Raw genomic sequence first — 27,532 nt, 5'->3', positions numbered from 1 at the left:
CAAACGCACACAGACAAAGCGTGCTATCAGATGAGTCTTCAAAAAGAGTTCAGTTCAAAAAGACTAAATTATACACTTTGATAAGACAGAAGATAACCGTACAGTTATATCATTACAGTATGGAATTTATTTTAATTACTTGCATTATATTATACAATTACAGTCGTATATAGCCTAAATATTGCGATTTCTCGGATCAAAACAACACGTAGCTTGCAGTGAGAAAAAATACATCGCCAAACAGAAAATTAAAACTGATGAAGTAGGCTACTCTACACAAACAATGTAAAACGGTTCGAAACAGAATATGAGCATACTACAAACGATGTATGTTTGTAGGCTACTGTGTAGCACATACCAAGACGTTAGTATGAATGGCTAGCATTTTGTTTTGGAATGTTTTACTTCACCATGCCAGAGCCTATTAAAATAAAAATTAAAAAAATCATTAACAAATAACAGTAGAACTTGCCTGCCTCAATTTGGGATTGGTGTGCAAAATGTATTTCTTCCCTGAGTGTGGGGCTAATACTCGTTTTTGGAGAAAAGATGTTGTCAAAATATTAATAATAATTATAAACTTTTTTTACAAACCACTTTTCATGCAATGGAAGCAGCTCAGAGTGCTTTGACAATAAGACTCGTTGTCTGCCACAGCGCGAGAGTGCGATGTTCCCGGCGGCCCACTGGTCGGGATATCAGACCCTACACCCCTGCCAGACCTCTTCGTTCAGCCTCCACAGGCCGCTCGGCACCTCCCCCTCTCCGAACCTCCAGCTCACGCTCACAACTACTGTCTGTTCTGGCTCCACGGTGGTGGAACAAACTCCCCGTTGAGGTCAGAACTGAAGAATCTCTCCCCACCTTCAAGCGCAAGCTGAAGACACACCTCTTCAAGCAGCACCTCTCCCCATCCCTCCCTACCTCCCTGTGAACCTTAATTGTTGTCTCTGTGACTTGCTTTGTATATCGGTATTTTTAGTTAGCTAGGTAAGCAGTGTTTGGATAGTGAACTTTGGTCACTTTTGCTCTGTTGTTTGTTTCTTTGTTCAAAAAAATAAAAGTAAAAAAATTATCTTTGTTGTACAGGTAGCAGTTGAAATTGTACTTCCCTCTAGGGTCTTTCAGCGCACTTATCCCTGGTTATGGGTATGCACTTTGTTGTACGTTGCTCTGGATAAGAGCGTCTGCCAAATGCCATTAATGTAATGTAATGTAATGGATATCGATGGTCACGGATTCAACGGCTGGATTGGATTGAATTGAAAATCAAACCTGGTAAACACAGCTCGGTAGAGTCCTTTTTGGGACCGAATGTTCCACTTCCAGGAGCTTTCCGAGAAGTTCTACCTTACATTGATCAACCGTCTATTAGCCTGTATAATTATTGCTTTATAGGAAATATTTACACAGATATACTCTCTTGATTTGACTTGACTTTTCTTTAAAAACCGCAAGCAAACGTAAGAATGTAACATTTCGCTGGTTAGTTCTTTCTCTTTGCATGGTTGAGTTGTCACAGAAAAATAATGCGAAACGCAACATCGGGGTTAGTCTTAAGGTCAATGTCATTCTGTTTTCGTAAACAACGTCCGGGACAACAGTACCTGGCACGTTATTTGGCTGACCCTGGAGCAATATGGGGTTAAGGGCCTTGCTCAAGGGCAAGGGACTTTCCCGGGAGCATCGAGAACGGGTCAAAACGCAGGTCTATCTCGTGTTAAATATCCCGTGTATATTCTGGCTTTTGCATGGAAAAAGGGTAGCAGTATTCACATGAAAATTAAAAGAGCCATTCATCACTGGGGTAGGAGATCCCACAGATCTTTGCAATTACTTCAGGTCTTAGGGTGGAGCCTGCTACGGTTGAAGGCATCAAGGCTGCTGTCTTTGGTGGAACCACTCTGAGAAGACGTTCCTGTTACTGCGCTCGGTGAATACCCGTCTCCAGGGAACGATGTGGGCGGAGATGCGCTGGTTGGGGTCCGGGAATATGTGCCGTCGGAGTCAGAAGGGGAGCTGGTCGTCCCTGTGCTATCTGAGGACTGGCCACGGTATGGGTCAAACATTTCTACCAAAGCTTTTATTCTCATGGAGGATCGCATGAGGTTGGAGGTCAGAGAAGAGGTTGTGAAAGGGGGCGGAGCTTGTGTTGGTTTTAATGTCACAGAGCGGGGCCTGACTGGGGGTGGAACTTTTAGAGGTTTTGGAGTCACAGAGCTGGCATAGACTGGGGGCGGAGCTTGTACGGGTTTTGGGGTCACAGAGCTGGCAGAGACTGGGGGCGGAGCTTGTACAGGTTTTGGGTACAGAGAGCTGGCAGAGACTGGGGGCGGAGTCTGTACAGGTTTTGGGTACAGAGAGCTAGCAGAGACTGGGGGCGGAGCTTGTACACGTTTTGGGGTCACAGAGCTGGCAGAGACTGGGGGCGGAGCTTGTACAGGTTTTGGGTACAGGGAGCTGGCAGAGACTGGGGGCGGAGTTTGTACAGGTTTTGGGGTCACAGAGCTGGCAGAGACTGGGGGCGGAGCTTGTACAGGTTTTGGGGTCACAGAGCTGGCAAAGACTAGGCGTGGGGCTGGTACAGGTTTTGGGTACAGAGAGCTGACAGAGACTGGGTGTGGCACTTGTACAAGTTTTGGGTACAGAGAACTGGCAGAGACTGGGGGTGGAGCTTGTACAGATTTTGGGTACAGAGAACTGGCAGAGAATGGGGGCAGAGCTTGGACAGATTTTGGGTACAGAGAGCTGGCAGAGACTGGGGGTGGAGCTTGTACAGATTTTGGGTACAGAGAGCTGGCAGAGACTGGGGGCGGAGCTTGTCCAGGTTTTGGGTACAGACAGCTGGCAGAGACTGGGGGCGGAGCTTGTACAGGTGTTTGGTACAGAGAGCTGGCAGAGACTGGGGGTGGAGCTTGGACAGATTTTGGGTACAGAGAGCTGGCAGAGACTGGGGGCGGAGCTTGGACAGATTTTGGGTACAGAGAGCTGGCAGAGACTGGGGGTGGAGCTTGTACAGATTTTGGGTACAGAGAGCTGGCAGAGACTGGGGGTGGAGCTTGTCCAGGTTTTGGGTACAGAGAGCTGGCAGAGACTGGGGGCGGAGCTTGTCCAGATTTTGAGTACAGAGAGCTGGCAGAGACTGGGGGCGGACCGTGTACAGGTTTTGGGTACAGAGAGCTGGCAGAGACTGGGGGCGGACCGTGTACAGGTTTTGGGTACAGAGAGCTGGCAGAGACTGGGGGCGGAGCTTGTACAGGTTTTTGGTACAGAGAGCTGGCAGAGACTGGGGGCGGAGCTTGTACAGGTTTTGGGGTCACAGAGCTGGTTGAGACTGGGCGTTGAGCTTTGGGATTTTGAGTCATGGTAGGTACAGTGGAGGCACGGTGTGCTGATCGAGTTGAGTTGAGGCCAAGAGATGACACAGTTCCCTTGGCTCCCGCAGAGGAAAGCCATATATCTTCTCCGTACTTCAGGATGTACTCGGGGTAAACCTGGTGCTTTTCAAAAACAACGAAAATGGAGGGGTCGTGTGTGTTGTCCACGCAGCTGTCGTAGAACATGGAGTTTCCGCCGTCTTTGGAAGGGGGGCGGAGGTAGCTGGAGTCTCCTCTCGTGTAGCAGCCGACCAACACCCGGCACACAAACATGGTCCTCACTCCCGAGGCACTGGTGTAGCTGTGCGAGTACCTCGCGTCTCGAGCAAAGTAACTCCCTGTAAAAACAGAAACCTTGTTTAAAACAACAAACAATACAATTTAACATTTATATAAACAAATGCACTTCTGCATACACAAATTACTGCACTGTGTAATTTCCACGTAAACTGCAACCTATCGATATCGAGTCGTGGCTGAAATGTCGATAGGACCTAAGATCGACTTCTGGGTCAGAAGCAAAAAAATAAGAGGGGGATTGATGCTTCTCATTCACCCATTCATACACACATTAACACACCGACGGCGATTGGCTGCCATGCAAGGCATCAAGCAGCTCGTCAGGAGCATTTGGGGGTTAGGTGTCATGCTCAGGGATACTTCGATACAGCCCGGGCGGGGGATCGAACCGGCAACCCTCTGACTGCCAGACGACCGCTCTTACCACCTCAGCCATGTCACCCCATGAAGGTCCTGACCCACCTTTCCCGTAGGCCGTTCCGTGCGTTCCGCAGAGCCTCCAGTCAAAGTTCTGCTGGCAGATGGCGTCGACATGGACAGAGTCGGTGCCGTGGAACAGCAGTCTCTCATCGACTTTTCTCCCGGCGTCGTTTTTCCTCATCAGATCCTGCTGCCTGCAAAAAGACCTGGTCACTCTTATGACATACTGTGTTTACATACATATTTCAATAAGGGTTAATGACATTCATCTGTTCTCATGAGGAACGCATACCCACGGTCAAATAAGGGATGGGTCATTGATGTTTGGGAGATGTTCTGCTGCCCGTGGTCCATTGGCTCTCCACCAATACAGACTGGCTTTCAGCTAAAGTTCTTGCATGGGCTTTGTTTTTGTGGCTTTGTTCTTTTTTGTTTAGTTTTTTTTCACTTTATTATTCTCAATTTTTATCAATGTTTTATCATATGTTTTATGCCTCTGTGAAGCACTTCGTGAACACGGCATGTTACATGGCATTGGTCGGCGTTTGTTCTATTTTGACACTATTCGGAAGGCAATCGACATACCACTGAAAGACTTCCCACAATGCCCGGTTCTGGACCCTCTCGACCTTGTGTATGCTATGTCCCCCCATCGTCTTCTGGAAAAGAGCCAGGATCTTCTGGTATTCTTCTGAGGATTCCTGCAGAGGGATCGTCTGGGAAAGGAAGGAACACCGATCCGCCATCTTAGATCACAGAGCAGCCATCTTAGAACAGGGTTCACCGCTGTGAAACTGGGGGTCTAACATTCGGCTCACATACGACCCCGATGACGCACTATCGTCAAAACTCACTTTTGCACCATTAAAAGGGGTCATTTTCAGTGGGTGTCCTGCAGAGTTTTTCCTTTTGGAATACATCGTATCCTCCCGCATCTGAGAAGCAATGGGTTAGCCTATCCACCTCATTGCTGACAAAACATTTTGGTCAACTGCCCTTTTCATCAGTTCCTCTGGAAAATTAGCAATCCTCATTGTGCAAGGCTGATACCACACTGTCCTCTCACAGGGGGGGACATTTTCCAACCAATAATAAAAACTCTGTGAAGATAACATTAATGGCATTTGGCAGACGCTCTTATCCAGAGCGACGTACAACAAAGTGCAAACCCATAACCAGGGATAAGTGCGCTGAAAGACCCAAGAGGGAAAGATGATCTAAGGAGGGGGTATCCAATGGTATTGGGTGCAGGTTTTTGTTTTCGTCCAGCACTAACACACTTGATCCTACTTTTCAAGGTCTTGATCAAACACTGTGATCAGTTCATTAGTTGAATCAGCTGTCGTAGAGCTGGGCTAAAACAAAAACCTGCACCCACACCGGCCCTTTTTGGTGAAGTCCGGACACGAGACACAAGAGCAAACATTAGGCGTCTACCAAAACGGTATTTGACATTTCCCCCCGCGTATTTCTTGATTAGCGGTTGAATCAACATCTAATTGTGTGTCTACAGCTTAATGAGGTTCCCCATGAAATGTATGTCATTAACGTGGTACCTTGTATCCAGTGTCCGGCAACATGGATTTGTCCCAGTATCCCGGCACCGCTTTGAAGTTATTACCTGGCCTGTTGTTTCTGCTGAAAAAGTACAAATAACTATCCATGTTATAATGTATCCTATTTAACATTACTTGGCACAACTCTGGGCCTCGTGTTGACAAATGGCAATAACAGAAAAAGGCGGTCAAAAGCCGAGAATCAAGACTAGATACTGAGATTCTGAACCTCATCAATTCTTCTAGCGGCACTGAGGAAGCAATTGGATACACCTGACTATTCAGAAGCTTAAGACTTTTGGTCCTCTAAAAAGGGATGGGGGGGTGGGGGGGGGGGGGGACCTAATATAAAAAAAGCATTATTACATTATTGGCATTTGGCAGACACTCTTATCCACAGCGGCGTACAGTTGATTTAGACTAAGCAGGAGACAGTCCTCCCCTGGAGCAATGCAGGGTTAAGGGCCTTGCTCAAGGGCCCAACGGCTGTGCGGATCTTATTGAGGCTACACTGGGATTTGAACCTCCAACCTTGCCTGCCCCAGTCACTTCCCTTAACCACTACACTACAGGCCGCCCTGTAACAAAAAGCATGTCCAAAAGCATATGGACTGCACTGTACATGGGAGGAAGGAATGTGCTTTGGGTTCAGTTCTCCTTGTGAGGGTGTAGGGGGCCCAGTCAAGACTTAAACAGCCCAAAACAGTGACTCCAAGTGGGGCAGTAAAGACGTGAGGTGGACTCACTTGGTCCTGGCTCTCTGAGCATCCGCTGTGGAGACAAACACAGGCCGTCTCCTCACCTGCCGTTTGGTGCCGAATTGTTCGTTTATCTGGATCATGTCTGCAAACAGCGCAATGGGACAGTTACTGACTGTTATATTCACACCAGGGATGGGAGTTACTGACTGCGATATTCACACCAAGGATGTGGCACAACAGGGAGAAAGGCTCCAGAGAAAAAGGCATCACGAGGAATCCAGGAAATCCAATAATCCATCATGGATGACAACCATCCATCATGTCCACAACGGAACAACCACAACAACAAGCACCACAACAACCACCACACCAACCATCACCGTAACCACGACCACCACAACCACCACCACAACAACCCCCGGATGGAGGAGTGCACCGTTAGCGAAACCAAGAAGACCAAAGTCCACATGCATGTATCATACTCACAAACTTTGTCCGAAGCACTGACTGGGCTGAAACCCTCCAACCTTCTGCAGGCAGAATCTCAGAGGCCTCTGGCATTGCATAAAGCCTGATTTATACTCGCAGTGTCACACGACAAAAACGAAAACGCAGGCCGTGTCGTTCGTTTACACCTCGGCGAGGGTCTGCGATGAGGGTTCCATGGTCTCTACGGTTACAAGATGCCAAACAGCCGACGTTTATGGTGTTGAAAGCAGGGCGGAGCCTGGCGTAGCCTATCCATCACCGTGAATTTCAGTGTTCCGTCTGGCCATCCAATCAATGCTACGCGACACGACACAATTCAAACACTTTCTGGTTGAAAATGCATCATTTTCATCATACAACACTTGTCACAAGGGAGTTCTTATTCCTATAAATATTAAATTATAACCTATACTGGCCTGTCTTTTGGTCCTTCCTTCCGTCTTGATTCCTGAACCCTTGATGTCCCACAAACACCAGTCAGGAAAAAAACAATCACAGAAGCATGCCTATGTGGTTTGTTTAGTGGAATTCATAGTCAACCGACGACTCTTTTAACAACGTGGCACACGGTACTCCGGTTACCTGGGAAACTGAGCTTGTAGGTGTGCGGCCCCGCCGTGAACTCCATCACAGCACGGCTGTCCTCCTGGTACCGCCTCTCCAGGTCCTCGCTCGTGATGGAGGAGAGTCCGTGCTGCCCTTCCTGTCGGACAACACAGTCAAACTGGGCTCAAGGCTCAGCTCCAGCGTTACTCCCAACAACAACGCAGAATAAAATGCGAGTGCCCTTGGAATCGTTTTGGATTCAAATACTTTTCTACACTCCACTGAGCTCGTTTGGTGTATTGGAGCCTAGGAAATATTCTCAAAGAATGCAAACCCCGCCATCGTGGCTCAATGGCACCAGGCAAGATCAATCGAGCACAGAAAAGTTTTTGAATCCAAAACAATTCCATAATTGACACAGGTCTGCCGTGGTCGCAAACATTAATGCAAACTAGAATGGCTACAATCAGGAATGGCAATTTTGGATGTGAAAACAATTTTGGTTAAATTAAAACTTTGTGTAATTTGATTACACAAACTTAGAGATGAAATGTGGGCTAGTCAGGATACAATAGAAGATTCATTCCAAGTTTATCCAATGAGATTCCTCACATACCGATGAGGAGTACTGGATCCATTTGTTGTACTCTTCCTGCCAGAACCAGGCCCAGGTGGTGGTGAGGATGAAGGTGGGCTGAACCAAAGAGGAGACCGTGGAGAGACGCCGGACCTGGGCCGGCCCGCGGGTCATGGTGTCAAAATAAACGGGCTGGACTCCTCGGCTGAAGCCAGAACACAGAGACAAAGCCGTGGTTGAATTGAAAGGAATTATTCTCCTAATAAAAACAACGGTCTTTCTCGTGTCATATCAACGTTTTGGAGTTGAACGCATCGCTCACTCACCAGGCAAGATATCGAAATAATAGTTTGGTTACGTTTGGCCACATATGCAACTGCCACAGTAACCCTATGCAACCTGCGAAATTCAGAGGGTTTAGCAAAGTTGTTGCCCAGGTTACCAAGATGCCAGTGGAAGAGTACCATGATCCAACAAGGTGCCTTCCACATTCGTGTCGAAAAAGCAACCGGGCATTCTGTGGAAATTATTGCGCGGGCCTTTAAACATTTTAAGAACAGGCTTTCTTCTTCAAAATTCCAAGCCACTGTTCTAAAACTCCATTACTTTCAATGAGCAGTTGTCATAGTTACATCATGATTAGAATGTTCAGCTAAGAACATTCCAATCACATATTGGTGACCTCACGCCTGAAGCTGAGAGCTGAAGACAGCTCCAACGTTGAATGCACCTGTACACATTGCTGGGGTCACAGAAGTCTCTCTCGATCTCTTCGTTGTCTGGGAGAGCCGTCCAGCTGTCTCCATTTCTCACCTCCCATTTATATGGCATGGTGGAGTGCTCTCTCCAGCATCTGTCTTGGATACAAATATGAAAAACATCGGGTGAAACGAATGCCCATTGTGTGAATCTCCTGAGAAAATATAATGGAAAGAAATTCACACTACACACACACACACACACAAAGACACAGGTGAAGTTCTTACCTTCTTGTCTGCAGCTGCCCTGCTTGACAAAGTAAATACAGATCTCGGTCTTTTCTGAAAAGGACATGTGAATTAAAACGTTTTAATTAAGAAGCAAAGAAAGCTTTTTATCTGTAATACATTTAAAAAAGTTAATAGGCAAAAGGATTTGATCAGTTCAAAGACTTCTGAGTGACATACTGTACTAAGTAATCTACGTGTTCAACTGAAGTGTCACAGCGAAGTCTGACTGCCATGGCCACCTCATAAAGATGAGATCATGGTCCGTATATCCTTCACCTCTTCCACTGTCCACTCAGGCTATGGACTGTTCTCACTGCTGCCGTCTGGCAGACATTACCGGAGCATCCGGGCACGGACAACCAGACTCACAAACAGTCTTTGCCCCCAGGCCATCAGGCTTCTCAACCAGCACATGTAGGCTTCCTATGAACATGTGAAATGTACATCACGACAATTTAATGTCCGTATCCATGCTATTCTTGCCCTTATTTGTGATCTTTTTAACAACTTGGATTTTAATTATCTACTACGTAGCTGCTGCCTGCCATGTCCCAAAAATGTCATTGTTCAGAACGACCTTGTGTTATGCTGTGCCCTTGATAAATAAACGTGATCAGGGGTGGGTAATTCTGGTCCTGGAGGGCCGGTGTGTATGCAGGTTTTTGTTTCAATCAATTACCCTGGCTAAATGAACTAATTGGCTACAAGCACCAACACTGGTTCACTCATAGATTAGATCACAGGAAAACAAGAGTAGTCTTCAGCTGTCATTCATGCACATCAAGAAATGTACTGGAGCTAAAATGTCAGATGGCATAAAAGGCTCTAGAGTTCTCCTAGAGTTGCATAGAACTCCAAAAGGAGGGTTCCTCAAATCCGGTCCTCAAATCTAAATCCGGGCCCTGGGTTTCTTTGCTCCCAAGTAATTAAAAGAACACCTGACTCCCAGGTAAACGGAGGGTGGAAAACCAGCAATATATTTCCCCAAAACATGGATGGCCATTCCAATAGTAAAATAAGAGATTTCACCATCGTAATGGCCATACCAGGGGCCTCATTTATAAAACTGTGTGTAGGATTCACGTCAAAAGGTTGCGTACGCATGAAACCCAGGACGTGCGTACGCACAAAAATATTCTGATTTATAAAACGGTGCATACGCACGTCCCACGCCAGTTTTCCTTTATAAATCACAGTCAACTCTAAATGTGGCGCACCTTTGCCAGCTTCATGTCCCGCCCACAGTTGCCTTTAAATAGGCAGTGAAACACCCCTAATGAATATGCATTTCACGAAGACGACAATGGCAAACGCTGAAAAGAAGGCCAAGAAAAGGGCTTTCAGCCATTTGATTGCCTCTGAAAAGCTACAGGTGTGGGAATTATCCTGATTGATTGTAAATGACGAACAGTTCTGCACAACGAATGTGATGATGACGATGATAATAATAATAATAATAATAATAATAATAATACACGTTATTTGTCTAGCACCATTGAAAACACAGTTACAAAATTAAGAGATAAAACAAACAAAAATCCATAACAATAAACACATTATAAAACATAATATGAATATGATAACAATATATGAAACTATGCACTCGTATCTGCCCAACTGACGAATTGTAAACGGCATCAGTGCAGCGTAATTTGTCCGACTGTTCACTATATTATTTATGAGAATACATTTAATAACATGAAGTATTGTTTAACAATTCGGCTACATATTTGAGGGATTATTTTACAACAACATATCTCCGTTTATATTTATCATCCTAAATCATATTCTTAATCAAACAGCTGTTTGTTTATTCGTTGTAAGAGAGGCTTTTATCCATTTTTGCAAATTAACTCTTCATATATGATACGGTAATATTTCGATTTATTTTACACAGTGGTTTAATTTCACACCGTTTCTCGCATTTCATCCCTTTGCCATCGGAGTCGCAGTTTCTCATTTCTCCAGTTAATGTGCGTACGCATGGGTCAGAGTTTCCGTGGAGGACCGCACATTTTCCCGTCAAGTTCATTTTTTATGAATCCCAAAGTTTGCTTAGAAAGTGGCGTACGCATTATTTTGTGCATACGCAACGTTTATAAATGAGGCCCCAGACGTTTTTATAAAATATTTATAAAAATGTTTGCATCTCCTTTTTTTTTTTTTTACATAACAGGAAAGTTTTATTTTTCCTTCAACAGCAGGATAATTCCTCATTTCACTCCACTGTTTTTCAATCAACGGGCTTACTTCCAGGGATACACAGGCTTACAGCAGGTAATGAATGTGATGAAATGCGAGTCAGTATTAATGGAGTCTGTTACCTTGTCTTCTGCTGCTGTTCACGTTGCCTGCATGTGTTGGCTGATTCCTGTTTGCGCCGTTGTAACTGTTCTTCAAGGCCTGGATGTTCTGGTAGACGGACAGCATGGAGCCAATCAGCTGGCTGGGCACGCCTCTCTCCTGCAGGGTTGTCTGTGGGTGGGGCTCGAAGAAGTCATGTGACCTGCGGCAGTTGGCCCCGGCCTGACAGGCTCCTCTGAGGTAGCGGTCACAGATGTGCAGCCGCCTGCAGCTCTCCTGGTCTGGGCAGTTTCCGTACGCCCCATCGCCTTTGTTGTACGAGAAGCACACCTGAAGATAAAAGTCACATGTGAGGTTCAGTGCACCAGGACGGTCTCAGAGATCCAGACTCGTATCAGTCGGTGGACAGGTGTGTGGTTTGGATGGGCTGTACAATTGATGCTCTCATTCACCCATTCATACACACACTCACACACTGCCATCCAGGGCCCCAACCAGCTCATCAAGAGCAATTGGGGGATTAGGCGACTTGCTCAGGGACACTTTGGCAACCCAAAGTTGCAAATCAAGCAATCATATAAAAGTGAATTCACATTTTTTCGTGGCACTTCAAAAAAATCTAAAAAATGCACCAATAAATGCTCGCATACAGATCCCCTCAACAAAGGTACAAAAACTATCCTGTCTGAACAATGTGTTCCACACTGTTGAAAACAGTATTTTTGTAGCAGAAAACGTTTTAAACCATGTAGCAAGAGGACCAGTTTCACAGACACAGATTACGCCATAATCTCAGCGCTATTCAGCTATTTTTCCAAAACATTTTCCCATTTCAATTATTCAAAGAAAATAATAGTCTACACAGATACAGTAAACTATCGTAAAATTCTTCTTCCAAGGGCATATGTCACAATCATTCACACGCCAAAAATATTTTCAATAAAATCTTACAAAAATGAATACACATCAACTCTTTCTGTAAAGAGTTGCACTGTAGCCGCCCGCGGCTTCCGGCAGGAGATTCCCTGGAGAACGGGAATAGTGCTGGAGTGTCATGGTGGATTTACCGGTGGTAAGAGGGTGCTGTCGTTCTGAAGCAGCAGGGTACGGAGTTGGTTCCTGTCCAATTCTTGCAGATTGTTATCTCGCAGGACTCGAACGTTGTGCTCCGAGTTCATGTCATGGCAAAAGCGGCACCCTCGCCTAAAATAAATAAATAAAATAAATGTTCCCAGAATGACAACGTTTCAGTCACACTTGATTAGATCACGAATCTCTGAACACGGAAATACATCGATGACATATTTAGCTCCGCCAGTTGTAGTCTTAAACAAAATTAACGAGAAAACGTTTATTCTTACTATAATATTATTTAACATAATTAAATAGCCTATTGAAAATACTATAAGGTATTTGCTATATGGGTCTGGCTTATTTCACGCTATTTCTGGGTAGAAAATTGACCGATGAATCTTACCGCGACATGCTGCTCTTACAGTCTCCATAAAGGTAGAATTTGCACAGGTGCAAATTGCGGCAGTCAGTGCAGTCTCTGGCTTTACAAAGTCTTACTTTAGTCTGAGCCACAACTCGTTTGTTTCCATTAACTGTAACAACCGAACAATGTTCCGTTGGGCTCAGGCCAAACTTGACGAAAACTCCATAATCCACCGCCCCATTATTGTTGCAGATACATTTGATCACAGAAGAGTCTGTCATTTTCTATTGCCGTAATCTGAGAGACCCTTTGATCCAAACTATACGTATTCCAGGTGCTTTTGTGAGGAGCTGTTGCGCGGATGGATGACGACGGTAGCCTACATAACGGTAATGTAACGTTCCCAAAGTGTTGTAATATCGCGTGACAAGCTCCACCACTTTATTGGAAAACGAAACCTAATCACTTGATTATATGTGACCGTGTAGTTTCAGTTTAGGGCAAATAGAAAAGTATGTGGGTTTTTTTTTTCTTCAGTCAATAAACGAGGAATACTGGAAACGTTTTATGTTCTCCGCTCCACCAAACTGTAAAACTGAAAAACTGTCAACCATTCAAAAACACAGATAAATAGGATCATACATTATATCGTATGGTTCATACATTTTAGGCTACTTCCGCAAAAATAATAGTCATTATTCTGCACCTTGATAAGACATAAGAACTATAGTTCAGTTACAGTATGTAAAATATGTTTAGCCTAATTATTATTATTTCGAATTAATTCCAAAGATCAGAGCAACATGTCGGCCTATCATTCAGCGAGCAAGAGCGCCTCGTCACAGTCCATTATGTTTTCGCTTGTACATGTTCAAACTATTAAACGTTAAACTTCAATATTGCGTCTACATCAAGACAAAGGGCATTCGTTTACACAATTGAGTATTAAATGCCAAATATTTTAAAGCACCATGTTGATTTTAAACTAAGAATAACTCCACTGTCCTCAGTCACTACATGCGAATTACCGATAAAACCATTTCAACCTTATGAATCTTCCAAAAACTTCCAAAAACTGCCGGAGAGCAATAGGTCAGGCTACTGCTAATGTCTGCATGCATAGGTTGAAAAAATGAACAAATGGGAGCCTTTGAATTTACACTACAAAAAGCAGTGTAGTTTATTACCTGTCATACAATTCATCACTTCATGTACAGTCGCCGAGGACGTACCTTATCACCTTCAACTAAATATTCAGTACACCAATTTCTTCCAATTGTATTTAACGCAAATAATGCAAGTCTGAAAAGACAATGTCTTTAAAGTTACTTTTAAAGACTATCAAGGTAATGTTAGGCCAAATGCAGTAATTTTATTTTTGTTTTGTGACATGGTGACTTATTGTGAGCCCCAATTAATTAACCTCCAGTAGCGTGTTAAGGGAAAATGCTGGAAATGCCCTTTTCACATTTCACAGGTGCGCATCGTCTGATGAAACAGATCCCAGTAAAAACAACGAGAGCTATACTTCAGTTTAACTTTCGTATTTATTTGCAAAGAAATAACAGAAAGTGAGAAAGCTTACCGGCACTATGATTTTAATCAGACATAGTAAGACTCTTATACACACTTTTCCGGAAGAGGGGCCTTTACCAAAACAAAAAGACATGAAACATTTATCAGTATTTTGCCTTCTGAATACCCCTTGTTGACCTTGCTGTAAGACCGGAATGTGTTAGCTACCCCCTTCCAGGAGAAGCAGAGACATTAAGGTCAAAGGCTGTCTGTCTGCTGGGCGCGGGACAGAGAAAGACTCGAGTAAGCACGTAATTCAAAAAGTGGTCTAATAGTAATAAGGATTTAAAAATAAAAGGTTATTTTTAACCACGTGATTGTCTTCATGTAAACGCACATTGTCAATTAAGAATCAATAAAGAAAATTACTCTTACAGGAGAAAGACAAGATCAATACCCCGTTGGAAAACGTGATACATACTAACACAGTATGTAGTATGCAGTATGCTTGTCTTGTATTACATACGAAGACAGATGTTTGTATGAATGGCTAGCATCCAGATATATTTGGTATTTTTTATACTTTATACTTTTATACTTAACCATGCCAATGACCTGTAGCTTTTGGCCCACTTACAGTCATTTTTTAATTACATTTTTTAAAGCTGTCAAAATACAATTAGAAACCAACCTAATTAAATTTACAAAATTGCACTCAATATTTTTTAAATCATTCATTGAAGTTACTGCACTTGCGGGCAGTACTGCCCTCGTTCACATTTGTAACATACCAAGAGATGCCCCAAAACACATCACAGCTTTGCATACTGCTCATTTAATGTCACAGCTTGTTTAGTGTGGATAGTAACCTGAGAACCGGAGGGGGGGGGGGGGGGGGGGGGGAGAAGTATTAACATTTTTCTTGACATAAAACAAGCGTCTTGGATGACAAATGCGTGCTGTAGTGAAAAGACTTTTAATATAATTATTTTATAAGATTTTAATTGAATGATATGTTCGGAGAAATATTGCATCAGGCCAAAATGTAATGTCCTCGTTTGAGTATGCAGGGTGCCAAGAGGATAGAGCCAAAGTATCTGAATGACCACCTGATATATTCTACATCAACTGAACATGATTAGTGTAATCTGCCATATATTCACATATTTCACTTTTTCAAACATTCATCACTGTGTCACAGAAGGCATTTTATTTATAACCTTATTTTTGCCTCAATCAGTGTGCAAATCATTTGGAGAAAAAAAACGAATAAAAAAACATTCGCTCACTGCCTCTTTCATAGTCTGACGACGTCTAGTAGCACTTTCACCTAACATTGGATCGCGATCTTTAGCACGTTCACGCAGCGCATGCAGCATGCCATTGTAGTTCTCGACCATACTCCTTGTAATGACTCAAAACTTTGCTGTGAGAACTAGACTTGACGTTTATGGCTTTTAGAGAGCAACTACTTTCACGATATACTCTCTCTGTATCAGACCATTATTTGCATTTGTTCATCACCTACGAAATGAACATATTTTTTACCGATAAAAATGCCTCATTCATAAAACGCAATGTAACGTAATGTGCATGCAAAACAAACCGCAAACCGGTTAAATATAGATTAAAAGACGATCTGAAGAGGAAAGAATAACAACTGAGTTCAGAGTTGGATCACAGCCGCGCACACCGATAAAGGGCTCATCAGCAGGGTCTCATTTCACGGTGACGTGGCACCCATCGAAGTGAAAAGAGACTTAACTAATGACACAGGAACTCTCTGTGTTTGAGCTGGATGTATTGATGGATTGAGTGCTGTACGACGCTGAAGACGTGCGAGCGTACGATGTAGACGCGTAGTGCACCTGCGCTGGTTTTGGGGGCACGTACGACGCACGGACGGGCGAGTCCCACTCATCCTCGCAGTACCGGATGAGGTACTCGGGGTAAATCTGGTGCTTTTCAAAAACGACGAAAATGGAGGGGTTGTGTATGTTGTCTACGCAGCTGTCGTAGAACACGGAGTCCCCGCCGTCTTTGGAAGGGGGGCGGAGGTAGCTGGAGTCTCCTCTCGTGTAGCAGCCGACCAACACCCGGCACACAAACATGGTCCTCACTCCCGAGGCGCCGGTGTAGTTGTGCGAGTACTTCGCGTCTCGAGCAAAGTAACTCCCTGGAACAATGACATTAATGAGTCAATGAAGACGTTAGAAGGAGTTGTAGCCCTATGACATTATGAGCTCAAATGGACAAAACATCTTGTTTTGGGGTCTGGGTGGAGTTCGCCTTGCCAGATGGATGGTATTCGCTAACACTCAACGTCAAAAATTAATGTTCGGCAGGTTAGCAAGACATGACAGGATAATTACAGGTACAAATGTTATCGCTTTCACAATCGAAGAGAACGCTGTTGTGCTGGGCCATTTATATTTAGTGAGTCGTTCTTTATATTAACTGATTAATTTATTCGCCAAACACCGCTGGCACAGATTTGGGCCGTACCTTTCCCGTAGGCGGTTCCGTGGGTCCCACAGATCCTCCAGTCGAAATTCTGCTTACAGATGGCGTCCATGTGTTTGGACTCGGTGCCGTGAAACAGCTGTCTCTCCGTCACATTTCTACCCTCGTTATTCTTTGCCATCACACCTTTTTGCCTAGAAAAAATAAAGACAATTGAATTTTATTTCACCGATTTTGACACAGCCTGCACTCAGGGCTGACTGAGGCACCTCTAGGAGGCCCAACCTGTGCTTGTGGTGAAAAAAAGTCCTGCTGTCAAGAGGAATGCTGTTGATTTTGTAACAGTATATGAGGAAGCCAAAGGCTGAATCTATAGAGTAGTGATTTAGATCAATTAATACATTTAACATGGAGTTACACTCACATGTTCATGAGTATTTAGAGAAAGTAAAAAATGTATTATTTTTTTAAATAATAGAAGAAAGTTTGGAGTAAACTGGGTTGTATCATAATGTCAGTGAGAATCAAGTGACCATTGCCCTTGTTAATGCGCCAATCCTTAATAAAAGTTTTGGTGAATTTGGCAACATCAACGGTGACAGGTGGTTACCGTTCTAAATGTTTATAGGTGGCGTATTTTGGGGAAAGAAGACGGCCAACAATGTCATCTGACACGGTAATATTAAGCAACATATCATATATGATTTTGAAGACAGGGCCCCGTGCATGTGTCCTCTCAGCTGAATACTTGGGTGGGATGGTCCCACCCAGCACCACCAGTGGAAAGCAGTGGACAGAAGAGCCACTACGCCAGAGGTGTCCGATCTTATCCAGAAAGGGCCGGTGTGTGTGTGCAGGTTGTTGTTTTAGCACAGGACTAAGACAGCTGATTCTACTCATCAAGGTCTTGATTAAAGACCATGATTAGTTCATTGGTATAATCAGGTGTGTTACTGCAGGGTTAAAACAAAAACCTGCACCCACGCCGGCCCTTTTAGGATAAGATTGGACACCTCTGCACTACGCAAACACACAAAAACATTTCTCACAGGAACCCACCACTGAAAGACCTCCCACAGGGATCGGTTTTGAATCCTCTCAATCTGCCGTACCCTGAAGCCCCGCATCGTTGTATTGAAAAGTGCCAAAACGTCCTGGTACTCCTTTGTACTGGGCTGCACAGAGATTTTCTAAAAAGGCATCCGGAACAGCAAGCGACACACAATGGTCAGAACCACGGTACCAAGTAGAAGAGACAAAACAATGGTTCAACGGCAGCTCACAGAATTCAGGCCAGAAGTATGCTGGGCTGGGCAGTCAATAACATTGTGGAGACAAGTTGATTTTCAGAATGTCATAGAAAAATGTCACGCACAGCACTTTGTGCAGGTGTATAAAATAATGCCATGTAATACCTTGTACAATTCTGTTTCTGGCGCCGCGGTCTTGTCCCAGTGGCTGGGCAGAGCCTGGAAGTTCGACGTTGGGAGACTGGGCGCTCTTCTGCTGAAAGAAATTGAGATGAAAGTGAAAGTTTAAAAATGAAAGCGATGCTCGACACACAGTAGATTTCCTGCTCCCTCCTCCCTGGTTCTGACATGGGCCCACTTCAGCAGCCCTGACTGGTCCTTTCACTCGCCACCCACAGTCCGGATGTGGACGGCAGAGTCATCACGTTAGGCGATCAGACGGGGAACACCCTGGTGACGGACTCCCTTCCCTCTCGGAGCGTCGTCGCGGAAACCGTTACCGTGTTCTGGCGACCCGCACCTCCGCGGGAGAGACGAACACGGGCCTCCTGCGGACGTCCCGCGCCGTCCCATACCGCAGGTTCCTCTGCACCATGTCTGCGAGCGCAGAGAGAGAGAGAGAGAGACGCCACAAACTCAAATTACATTACAGGGCATTTAGCAGACGCTCTTATCCAGAGCGACGTACGACCAAGTGCAGATCAAACACAAGTACAAGTGCGAAGAGGACCTGAGAGGACAGTACGGTTCCGAGTCCTAGTGTGACCATACAGATATAATCGGAACCCTTGAAGAATACATCAACTTCCAAACTAGCATACCACAGTTGGCAGCTAGAATACCCCGAGTACAACAATACAATAACTAATACAAAAAACAACAATATCGATACAACTATATAAATGCCAATTATGACTCGCCCACCGCTGTCCCTCCCTGTATTTTGACGCAAAAACTAACAAACCTTTTCAGACCTTAGTCCTCCCTCCTGATACCCCCCCTCCCCCCTTCCGATAGCCCTCTTGTCTAACCCTAACCCAAACACTTGTTTTAAAATAATAATTGCACTAACAATGATTATTGTCTTTTTTTCTTTTTTTTAACAGCTCTTCATGTGTGTTTTACTAGTTATGTATTTGATGCTTTTAACTTGTGGAAGAACCTACGCACTTGCAAGTGGCTTCGGATTAAAAGCGTCTGCCAAATGACATACATGTAAATGTGAATGTAAACGCAAACAGAGGAAGGGGCTAAACTGCACAGCACTGGGAATGTGAAGGGGGTTCACACAGACGGCTCACGATGAATGAAGCGATATTTATCGAGGTTTAAACTGTGGCGTCACAAGAACTGTGCCTCTCATCGCTTCCTGTCACAGGTCAGCCGACTGAAACATTCAAACGCTCATCACGCCCGTGTGTTACACGGAGGCCGAGCTGAACCGTTTTTTTAATTATTATTTTTTTATTCAAAGGTACAATAGGTAAGATTTCTGTGTTAAAAAAGTGTTACAAGACCATTGTAAATCCCTTCCTATCATTGAAAAAGGCTCACTGACATGCTGACTCACCCTCTGACTGTGTTTATAGTGTTTAAGGTATAAACATCGTATCACTGTCCAATAATTCAAGCTCATTGGTTGAAAATTGGATCTTACTGCTACATTTCAGCGTCAGCTCGTTCACAGAGAAGGGGGGAGGGATAAACAGTGTTGTGGTTTGAAGGTGTTGCTGCCAATCCTCTCTTGACCGTTAAAAGTCTGAAATTACCCATTGCACCTTTAACCTTTATTTCTCCAGGGAAATTACACTGCGACACTTGTGGGTCTCTTTTTCAATGGAGCTCCGACCACAAACAAATAAAAAAAATTTGTGTCCGGTCAAAATCGGACAGTTAAAAGATATAAAACGGAAGAGAGAGAATGAACAGTGATGCCGATGGTGATGGTTCCGCGCCCGTACCTCTGAAGCTGATCTGGTAGGTCTGCGACCCCGCGGTGAACTGAACAACGGCAGCGCTGTCCTTCTGGTACTGATCCTCCAGGACCTCGCTGGAGATGGACGAGGCACTGTGCCCTCCGGCCTGGCGTTCCCGCAAAACGCAAAGCAGAGAGGAAACTAGGAATCAGGGAGCCGCTTTTTTTAAAAAGAATTACGCAGGAATCTTTAAGGCCCTCGATGTCTTGGGGTGGGGAGCGCTAGTATTTGGCTTTTGCTGCCGAACACTCGGCAACGTTGAGAAACGATCAGCACTCAAAGGACAAAGGAAACCGTTAAAGTGCCCCCGAGTCTCGGCCACTGGTCCAGACATTTAGGGCGAGATTAACGACAAACAAGTGCACGCCAGCCGAATGTTCACTGAAATTATGAACTGGAGCATATCGCTAATGCTAAATAACATCAACAACACATTCCCGATGGGTTGCATCGTACTGGTAACATATTGGGTCATGCTGAGTGAGTGTTTTGTGAGTGATGTAACGTGGCTGGAGCTGGTTCCGGGCACACACCGATGAGGAGTACTGGACCCAGCGGCCGTGCTCGTCCTGCCAGTACCAGGCCCAGGTGGTGGTGAGGACGAAGGTGGGCTGGACCACAGAGGAGACCGTGGAGAGACGCCGCACTTGGGCCGGCCCGCGGGTCATGGTCTGAAACTGCACCGGGAATCCTCGGCTAAAACCAGAGCAGAGAAACCAACGTGAGAACAGAGGGCTGCTCAACCCTGCTCCCGGAGATCTACTGTCCTGTAGGTTTTCACTCCAACCCTAACTAAGCACACCTCATTCAACAGCTAGAGCAGGGCTGCCCAACCCTGTTCCTGGAGACCTACCGTCCTGTAGGTTTTCACTCCAACCCTAAGAAAGCGCACCTCAGTTCATTTCAAAAGAACCATTTCAAACCACCGCCCTCCAGGTCAGTAAAGAACAGGCTCAGAAATAGCCGACACATTCAAACATATTTTTTTATAGTTTGTACGTACACAGAGTGGTGCATACTGTCCTACGTCAAGCCTACAGTATCTACTTCATCCACATTCTGGGGTTTTAACATGGACCTGTGTGATTAAAAATGCCACAGATAAGGCATTCTTACTTCATACTATCATATTTCATATTCATAATGAAATTGTTCCTGGTCGGCCGGGCCTCTCTGTGCAGAGTTTGCATGTTCTCCCCACGTCTGTGTGGGTCTCCTCCGGGTACTCTGGTTTCCTCCCACAGTCCAAAGACATGCAGGTTAGGCAGATTGGAGAGTCTAAATTGCCCATGGGTATGAGTGTGTGAGTGAATGGTGTGTGTGCCCTGCGATGGACTGGCGACCTGTCCAGGGTGTATACCTGCCTTTCACCCAATGTATGCTGGGATAGGCTCCAGCCCCCCTGCGACCCTGCTCAGGATAAGCGGGTTAAGATAATGAATGAATGAATGAATGAATAATGAAATTCTGCAGTGCGTCAGTACTTGAATATGGTTCAGCGCACCTGCACTCTTTGCTGGGGTCACAGAAGTCTTCCTCCAGCTGCTCGTTGTCCTGGAGGGCAGACCAGCCAAAGTCCACCTTCACCTCCCATTTATACGGCAACTTCGAGTGCTCCCTCCAGCACCTTTCTGCAGCACAAAACCCAAATCAGCGAGAGTCCTTTCTCGTCCCCCCACTCAGGGGACGAGTGGCACTGTAATGACCGTGAACACCGCGGAATGAAGTGCGATCTCACCGTTGTGCTTGCACGAGCCCCGGATGTAGTACATGCATATCTCAGTCTTCTCTGCGGACGAAGAACACTCTCCGTTAAAGCCAAAGACACAGTGAAGCCACACAACAACAGCCACATCGAGAGGAGTCTACATACAGTCACGTGCAGAAGTCTTAGGCACCCTACACTTTATTATATATATATATGTTTATTTTCCAAAAGATATAATTTTAGAGACATTTTTGTGTTTAATAAAAAATAATAATAATAATAAACATATTACTGTAAGCAATTGACTACTTTTTACATAAAAACTTGATGAAGGCTGTCTGAGATCAGAAGCAAGGTCTGCAGAAGAACTGTGGCAAGTTCTCCAACATGCTTGGAACAACCTCCCTGCTAATTGTCTTATAGAACTGCAGTTTTAACGCCGAAGGGTGGTCACAAAAAATATAAATTAAATTCAGTTTTTAACTATTCTGCCAAATTACTCAAATGTAATGTAAAATGTACATTTATATAGGACCTTTCATTGAATTATTTTTGAAAGAATCTTATCTGTACAGAATATTATGCAGGTGCCTTAGACTTTTGCGCAGTACTGTATTTTCTTGATTGCCTAATGTCTTTAGTGCCTTTTCCCATAAAATATGGTGCAGCGACAAATAACCATAAAAACAGAAAAAGGTTATTTTTTTCAATGGTGATTCTGTAAAAAGCATAAAACTGTGACCTTTCCATATGCACAACCATATTGCATTAATTCCACTCTGTTCCAGAACGATCCTGTAACTGAGTTTTGTCTCCTGCGTCTCCACTTTGAAGCACTGCTCCCCGTTAACCCCTGCTACAGTGATGCGTGCAGAATGAGTGTGCAGGACACAATCCCCATTTGGTTGCTACAGTAATGAAACATTATGCCTTCAAATAACTCGGGCAATACAACCCAAATGGTTCAATCACATGGCCGTGTATTTCAGAATTTAAAAAAAAAAAAAAAAAAAAACATTCCCATTGAGATGAATAAATATTGTGGGCGAAATCTAATTTTGTAGCCACGATAACAGGAATAGATGAGGATACCTGGACCGTTCTCGGGCTGTTCCGCTGTTCTTTGGCTTCCGTTTGCGCCGTGCGTTTGGGCTCTTGGGTTTGCCTTGTTGGGGTCACTGTTCTTCAAGGCCTGGATGTTCTGGTAGACGGACAGCATGGAGCCAATCAGCTCGCTGGGCACGCCTCTCTCCTGCAGGGTTTTCTGTGGGTGGGGCTCGAAGAAGTCATGTGACCTGCGGCAGTTGGCCCCGGCCTGACAGGCTCCTCTGAGGTAGCGGTCACAGATGTGCAGCCTCCTGCAGCTCTCCTGGTCTGGGCAGTTTCCGTACTCCCCATCGCCTTTGTTGTACGAGAAGCACACCTGGGAAAAATGAAAAACAACATAGAAACTTTATCTCTCCCATTTTTCATCTTTTTTTCAGGAATTCGCCTGAATGTATTACCATCACATAAATGGTTATGAAAAGAGAATTAATAATAAAAACATTTTTTTTTTTTAGGTTTTTTTTTTTTTTTTTAAGAAGTGGACACTCAACTTAATGCCAGTTTTGTACAGGAACGCGAATAATTTGTGTACTAGCACCCCCTAGTGACACTTAAGTGCATTGCAAAATTACTTAGTTTTGTTCTTGATTGTCTGGCCAAGCTGGACGAGTATAACATTAACCAAAGCCCCTTCTAAGCACGAAATTGACTTCATTACATTACATTATTGGCATTTGGCAGACGCTCTTATCCAGAGCGACGTACAGTTGATTAGACTAAGCAGGAGACAATCCTCCCCTGGAGCAATGCAGGGTTAAGGGCCTTGCTCAAGGGCCCAACGGATCTTATTGTGGCTACACCGGGATTAGAACCACCGACCTTGCGTGTCCCAGTCATTTACCTTCACTACTACGCTACAGGCCGCCATTTCTTCAGCACTCAGCATGACTTCAGCACTCATTTCTATAAACTTCTTGCTGCAGCCAATTCACAATCAAGTTTTGATCAAAAGGTGGAAAAAATAATGACTGTAATAAACTGTAATTCAACGGCAGTAAAAAAAAAAAAAAAAAAAAATAATATATTTAGTAATATTTAAAATATATAACAAAAAAAAATATATATATATAGGGATGTGCTTGCTAATTTACATTTGTGTTAAAATTGCAATATTCCTTCAAGAAAATCTGTATTCGCGGGTTAATCAAGGGGAAAATGTAGCTAGATCAGAGCCGCGATTGTGAATGAGGATGTTGCGGCAGCACGATCGGCTTCTCCGGCGAACACTGGAGCCTTACCGGCGGTAAGAGGGTGCCGTCGTTTTGAAGCAGCAGCGTGCAAAGCTCGCTCTGGTCCAGTGTCTGTAGGCTGTTCTCGCTCAAGACTCTGGCGTTGTGCTCTGTGGTCAGAAGCAGCGTGCAAAGCTCGCTCTGGTCCAGTGTCTGTAGGCTGTTCTCGCTCAAGACTCTGGCGTTGTGCTCTGTGGTCAGACTGTGGCCAAAGCGGCACACCCGCCTACGGACAAACACACAAAGGGTTCAGAAATAGCCCCCAAAATACCGAACATCCTGTTCAGCGTACCTGGCACGAGAGCAAGGGGAGCGTGAGGGAGTGCTTCTTCGTTTTACGAGCTGTCATAAATATTGCAATGCGTAGAACTGATATCTCTCATGAATGAAGTTCAAATATGTCAAAAATCCTCGGGGGGAAAATGTCTTAATCCAATGCTTTGAACTTGCCACGAGACCACCATGACTGTACGCATGTCTCCTGTCGGTCAAAAACACTGACAGCTTTATGAAAATACATGTGAACAAAAGTACTGAGTGAGTTTATTGCAAGTTAAATAAAAACTTGAAACACATTTATTTTTGCCAACAAGAAACTGTATTGAGCCTGTAACTATTTTACAATACAGGCCCAACGGGTTCGTAACTGCCTTTGTCCCTTATCTGCGTGCTGTTAGTCTTTTTGTAAAACACATTGCGTTCCCATAGCCCACGGGTCTTCCCTTCCCTCAGTGACGTCTGAACGGCAGCAGCTTTTAGAAATGGAAAACGTCATAGCGACAGAAATGCAAACTAACTCGCCCAGTAACATTACAATAACAGTGAGCACCATAAACCATTGCGCAGTGACATTTGTTGTTGTTGTTGTAATTTTGGTTCAGTATTCTAGAATTTTGAGTTTGAAAGGTTGAAGGTTGAAGTGCAGACTGCCAATAATTTGAGAGTATTTTCATCCATATGCGACGAACCGTTTAGAAATGACAGCACCTTTTGCACAAGGGGTAACATTTTAAGGAAGTAGCCTACAAGTATTTCTTGAACTGGCTTCACAGGTGCGTTGCACATTGTCATTGTATCCCCTCAAACTTAAAACTTATATAATATATATACACATATAATATATATTTATATACATATAATTAAAACTGCCGGCGAAAAAGTCAGTAGCATCCACTTAATCTGTGGTTGGCTGAGCCGAATCTGCTTCCTTCAACGTGTCACTGAGGGAAGGAAAGTACCCTGGGCGTGAACGGAGCACACACACAAGAGATGTACATTAGTTCCAAATGTAAACAAATCAAACTACATATCTTTGTAGTGTCGCGTAAGCCATGTGCAAATGAAACAGGCCTTTCCCCCCCACTTAACAAGTCAGTTAATGTGGAAATGAATTCAAATGTATCTTGTATTACGTTTACGTTTCTGTGATGACATTGAAAAACGAACGGGTCAGCTCACTTCACGTCTAAACACACATAGACCTACCGTCCTCTGTTGTTCTTGCAGACGCCGTAGAGGAAGAATTTGCACAGGTGTAAATTGTTACAGCCGTCACATTCTCTGGCTTTACACAACCGGACTTTTGTTTTTGCAATAATGCGCTTATTCCCGTTCGCATGCGCGACATGGAAAACGTCACCCTTCTTAACGGCGGTTTCATCTCCAGATAAAATATTATGGACCAAATCGCCATAATCCATTGCTCCACTGTTGGCGCAAATAACCTTTATTACACTGGCTTCTGCCATATTGTAAGCTTAATGCAGTCGGTCTATATTCCCTACAGGTCCGCACCGACATGAACACAATACCCACTGCCCTCGTTCAGCGGAATCAAAACCGAAACTTATCACCGTCATGTAAACAGGAAACTTAATGTTGCGAGACTAGGACGTGACTTAGTTTATGTGACGTTACGTGGCGTGACAGTTTGTAAAAATCGTTACAGGCTCGTTATTAAAATAATGGGGGAATGTTCAAGAATGTTAAGGACGCGTTTGCCACATCAATTTATCGGATATATTCATCACCGCGGATGAGTCACACCTGGTTTTGTATTTGCTGTCCTCGTGATTTCACTTGGCCAAATCACGCTATTTATATCCATTCCGTATATCTACACAAATGTGTATGCTTGCCTCAACTAATGGGTACTACGGGAATAGCACACATGCAATACCACCCTCGTAGGGCACTGTCGGTTTCCTCTGGTCCCTTGGCTTGGCCTGAGTAAAAAAAAAAAACAACTTTAAAGGTACAGTCAGTAATTTCGGACTAACGATCAAGAGAGGAATAGCAGCAACAAACAACCTCAAACAACACTGATTATCCGTCCCCCCTCTGTGTACGCGCTGACGTTGAAACGCCATTGGCTGCGGCAATTAGAACCAATTTTCACCCAACGAGCTTGAATTATTGTACAGCTGTAAGATGTTTTGGTACAGAGTGCCCGGCCGTCAACTGTATGTTTTGAAACCCGAATTTAAGGACTATAAACACATGCAGAGGGCGAGTCAACATGCCAGCGATCCTTTTTTTAATGAAAGGAAGGGATTGGTCTTGTAACACTGTTTTAACACAAAAATCGTACCTATTGCACCTTTAATGACACAATTAGTCTCATTTAGTTTGTTTCTCACTCCCCCAACGGCTGCAAAGCATGACCTCTAAGCCCACCACATGCCACTTCTGACCCGGCTCTCATATAAAAAAAACACATTTTAAGGCTTGCTTGTAGTTAAAGCCAGGGTACCAGGGTACCATCTCCACAGAGGGTTGACCTGCCCAGAAACCAGCTCCAGAGAAAACCGCCCCTGTATATTCTCTGGTGGGGGGGAATATATGAAATGTGTCAATCACCCCTCCTATCTTCCTCTCCGTTAATTTGCCCGTGCGTGAGGGCCTGGAGCAGGCGGCAGGTGTAGCGCTATCTGCGCCCAGGTGGCCCGGTTTAATAACACCGCACAACCCCGGCATTATTCCGCCTGCTGACCTCCGAACTTCACCTGAACTTGGTATGCTACATGGCAGCCAATCGCTGTCGGTGTGTGAGTGTGTGTATGAATGGGTGAATGAGAAGCATGATGTGTACAGCGCTTTGGATAAAGGCGCTATATAAATGGCAGCCATTTACCATATCATAATATTTCATCCATCACATCGTTGCATCGTGTAATTTCATTTAAAAGCCAGCAGCGACTTAGTGAACTGCTCCAAGGTCCAATCGTAAATCTGCCAGGGAGAGACTGTGTCACAAAGCCGAGCTACTTTGAGGGAAAACTATTGCACATACTATTGCTCCCCTGCCCAACGTCCTGCTTTGATGCGTCAGCAGAAAGTTCCGGAACAATACCTGCGGAGGAATGTAGCCGATTCGGACCGGAGCGAACGGGTGAATGTTTCCTCTCATAATTCTGTCACGGCTTCCTGTTCTCTCGACAAGAAAGGGAGCCTGTGTACGGCATAAAATAACCAGGCCTCAACAAATTCCTATCTGAAAGTGCCAAGGACGCCATTCATCCATTTTATCTTTAAATTTAGAACCAGCTCTTCTTTTTAAAGGTCGTTTCGAGCACCAGCCAAACATT

General features: G+C 44.5%; 2 protein-coding genes across 5 annotated transcripts; both read right to left on the bottom strand.

The window, feature by feature from the left end:
• Positions 1–104: 104 nt before the first annotated feature.
• LOC133119013 (uncharacterized) lies at positions 105–13,238 on the bottom strand. 2 transcript variants are annotated; one of them, XM_061229375.1, is made up of 12 exons: positions 12,737–13,238; positions 12,327–12,462; positions 11,280–11,589; positions 8,953–9,006; positions 8,697–8,823; positions 8,006–8,171; positions 7,426–7,546; positions 6,400–6,496; positions 5,654–5,732; positions 4,683–4,813; positions 4,140–4,291; positions 105–3,715 (listed from the first exon to the last, which is right to left on the bottom strand). In XM_061229375.1, the coding sequence occupies exons 1-12, from the start codon at positions 12,976–12,978 to the stop codon at positions 1,839–1,841; spliced, it is 3,492 nt and encodes a 1,163-aa protein (XP_061085359.1). In that variant the 5' UTR covers positions 12,979–13,238; the 3' UTR covers positions 105–1,838. The 2 variants fall into 2 exon arrangements, with proteins under 2 accessions (XP_061085359.1, XP_061085358.1); XM_061229374.1 differs by having other exon boundaries at positions 5,654–5,735; positions 12,737–13,230.
• A 987-nt stretch (positions 13,239–14,225) lies between these two features.
• LOC133119014 (protein mono-ADP-ribosyltransferase PARP12-like) lies at positions 14,226–25,899 on the bottom strand. 3 transcript variants are annotated; one of them, XM_061229378.1, is made up of 14 exons: positions 25,431–25,472; positions 24,396–24,449; positions 24,105–24,171; positions 23,955–24,023; positions 22,702–23,032; positions 21,640–21,690; positions 21,406–21,532; positions 20,435–20,597; positions 19,887–20,007; positions 18,426–18,522; positions 18,091–18,181; positions 17,735–17,865; positions 16,718–16,869; positions 14,226–16,388 (listed from the first exon to the last, which is right to left on the bottom strand). In XM_061229378.1, exons 2-14 carry the CDS (start codon positions 24,419–24,421, stop codon positions 15,973–15,975), a joined length of 1,842 nt encoding a protein of 613 aa, XP_061085362.1. In that variant the 5' UTR covers positions 24,422–24,449; positions 25,431–25,472; the 3' UTR covers positions 14,226–15,972. The 3 variants fall into 3 exon arrangements, with proteins under 3 accessions (XP_061085362.1, XP_061085360.1, XP_061085361.1); XM_061229376.1 differs by lacking the exon at positions 24,396–24,449 and having other exon boundaries at positions 25,431–25,899; XM_061229377.1 differs by lacking the exon at positions 24,396–24,449 and having other exon boundaries at positions 18,091–18,178; positions 25,431–25,899.
• Positions 25,900–27,532: the final 1,633 nt, after the last annotated feature.

The sequence above is a fragment of the Conger conger genome, chromosome 19 (genome assembly GCF_963514075.1).
Source record: "Conger conger chromosome 19, fConCon1.1, whole genome shotgun sequence".
NCBI classification, from domain to species: domain Eukaryota; kingdom Metazoa; phylum Chordata; class Actinopteri; order Anguilliformes; family Congridae; genus Conger; species Conger conger.
Note: the sequence above shows the minus strand (reverse complement) of the source record. Positions and strands in the feature narration are given on the sequence as shown.